Here is a 2,916-nt window from a genome sequence, read left to right on the forward strand (position 1 = left end):
GTCCCCGAGTTTCCGCCAACCTTATTTTCTACTTGAACCCAAATTGCACCAAGTTAGCGAAATACACTCATTTGCAAACCAATTTGGTTTTGCGGGAGACTCACTGGCCACTTACGTAGCCACCTGCTAACTTCAGTATGTTTTTGCTCCATTCACTTAAGACCATGTATTATGGGGTCCTAAGTACACACTTCAGACATCACTTGTCCTTAGACACAATTCTTTAATACCCTATCTCCCGCAAATTTCAGACTGATTTTTACTCTTACATGTTCAACGATGATGTCTACCAGTGAACGATATTAGCATGAATGCATTCACTGAAAGTGTGTCTGGTTACGTGCAATGTCAAAGTCATGTGTTTCGCGTGAAACATCACAATGTCATTCTGCTCAAGTTGACCCAGAGAAAGAACTGCTTTTGTCGCCCATTCAATCATTTGCTGATACGTTGGAATAATGCCACTGAGACCGATGAGGAGAAATTGGCGCGGACTGTGTTTGTTCGCCAGTGCTCTGTTGGGTGTTCCGTTCAAGTGGATGGCCTGAAGAAGAATGTAATCTATAAGGGACAGGTGAGTTTCCATTGGTTGCTTGGTAATCCATTCTTATGTGTTGCCTGATGGTAATAAGACGAAATTTTGAAATGTGTAACGGGCTTCATCCTTCAAGTGAATTTAGTCTATTCTAAAGCCGGAAGCACTGTGTAGCCGTTTCATTTTTGTTGGGAACCACGAGAAGTGTATAATGGAAGAACCCCTAGGGAGGTTCGAACCCGTAACCTTGTCGGCTAGTATGTGAAGACAACCGTTCTCCCACTAGCAGCTGATCAGCAGTGTGATTGGCTCACGTTTAGACAGTATGGCGTCACTTATCCTCCATTCACGCGATTCAAGTCACTTGGTCACATGCTGGCTGACTCGCCAATGGTGTGTACGGTGTTAATTCGCTTTGATGAAATGGTTTCTCATTCACAGTAACCGTTTCGGCATTTATATATCGCCATGTCTCATAAAAAACAGAGCTTTTTACCCTTCTTCCTCCTACTATCCCAGTTCTGCAATGTTTGTCAACTTTTTTCACCCAACGATTCTTTACAATAGAAACACTCGAATCTGCTTATTTTACAAGCCAAATAAACGTTTTCTAATAATTAACGGGAACAGCTTCCCTGCTTGGGCTTTCTATGATTCGATTAAATAGTTCAACGTATACCTATCTTTATATTACTAAAGCTCAATGTGACGGTGCACTGCAATGGATTTGGCATGCCGGTTCGACCTTTTTTGGATCAACTGACAAGTTTGGTGCTATCATATGTGCTGGAAAATGAGGATAAAATTGATCCTTCTTATGTACACTTAGTCAACTTTCACACTGGTTTTCTTCCTTGCGACACATTCAGCGTGTGACCGTGGCGGTATAAACCCACCAGCGCGTATCAAACTCTCTCAGAATCTTGCTCAAGGCATTCCAACGTATCTAGGTAATCCAGGTTAATGCAGTCTGAATCAACTAGTTTACCTCATTCAGGAAAATTGAGGTGTGCTTGTTTTCCTGCCGAACGCTTTACCGTAGAGGCATGCTTCTGGCGACCTTCCAGGCAAAAACGTTCCAGAGTATCTCAACTTCATTGCCTTCGTCTTTGATAAACACTTGTAACTGCTGAACAGATTTTCGCGTTTGCTCAGATGAGATGAATCGGTTCTGTTTATTTGTCAGCGTAAGTTTTTTACCCAACCGGAAAAATTCACGCTTTTCTCTTCGTCAACATCCAGTCAGAAATAGGGGCACATTCTTTTTTGACGTGCTCATACACGTGTCAATCATCCGTTTTTTTTCCCGGACGAAAGTTTTCTATGAGGAGGATATTACGAAAAATCCGTCCTCTACTTCAACATTACTTCTTATTTTGACGGACAGCAGAAACTGACAGGGATCACCATAGCAGTTGTTCGGAAAATCAATGAACGACCAAACAGTGCCAAAAAACATCACTGCGATCACACATTCAATAGCCTACTCCATCAGATTTGCATTTTGAAGCGGTTTCGCTTTATCGGACTCATTATTTTAGTCTGTTCACATCCGATCCGAAATCCCGAATGCGTTTTCCTATCACCAGACATTGATTTCCTGGCCGACCTCTTACTGAAACCTCATGGTCTATCAGAGATACTCTAGCAGGACCGTTCTCCAATGAGTGTCAAACAACACAATCACATGCTGGAATTTGTTCCTTATTAAAAAGGACTGTTTATGGTAGAAGGTTACTTAGATTTTCATTCCATTTGTGACACGGTGAGTGTGACGATCCCGGTTTGACACAACCACGGCAATAAATGCATTGTATGTGTTCTCTCTAACGTTACATTCGCTGAGTAATGTCTGTAACCCACCATGCAACTGGAATCATCAAGAGTTGTTATTTTTCTTAGTAAAAAGTCGCCAGACACTTCGTTGTTGGGCCGTTCCATATTTCCTCTGGGTTACTTTCTATTCACTTCTTATCGATTCCTTGAACCAACGTTGGATTAGCATTGAAATATGTGTTCTGTCATTGTTTGCTGTAGCGTTTTTCAACAGCCAACCAAGTCGCTCAGCATCCACAAACTTCACCCAAAGAACACTGTTACGACAGAAAGTGAATACACAGTGCGGTGCAGTTTAGCAAGGAGGCGAAGCTGAAGAACAAGATGGGTTTTGGCAAACGTCTGTCCGGTTCCGAAGATATTTGTTTCCTTTTTTCAAAGTTACCCCACAACAAACACCATCACTAAGGTTTGAAGCTACCCTGTCTTTCATCTAACTGTAACGTCACGTACAAGAATACAAATGCGACTTCTGTTCGTCCAATGAAGAGCGGTTCAAAAAACGTTGAGTTGCACTTCTCTGATATGCTACACTGAGGCCATTT

At 42.1% G+C, this 2,916-nt stretch overlaps 1 protein-coding gene across 1 annotated transcript in view; it reads left to right on the top strand.

Moving 5' to 3' along the window:
- Positions 1–307: 307 nt before the first annotated feature.
- Positions 308–2,916, top strand: part of T265_07342 (hypothetical protein) — a gene marked incomplete at both ends in the record, with an annotated part of 11,288 nt that continues 8,679 nt past the window's right edge. The window contains one exon of the mRNA XM_009172841.1: positions 308–574. Coding sequence (XP_009171105.1) covers positions 308–574 — 267 coding nt within the window. The remainder of the gene's footprint in view (positions 575–2,916) is intronic.

Source organism: Opisthorchis viverrini, assembly GCF_000715545.1.
Source record: "Opisthorchis viverrini unplaced genomic scaffold opera_v5_169, whole genome shotgun sequence".
NCBI classification, from domain to species: Eukaryota; Metazoa; Platyhelminthes; class Trematoda; order Opisthorchiida; family Opisthorchiidae; genus Opisthorchis; species Opisthorchis viverrini.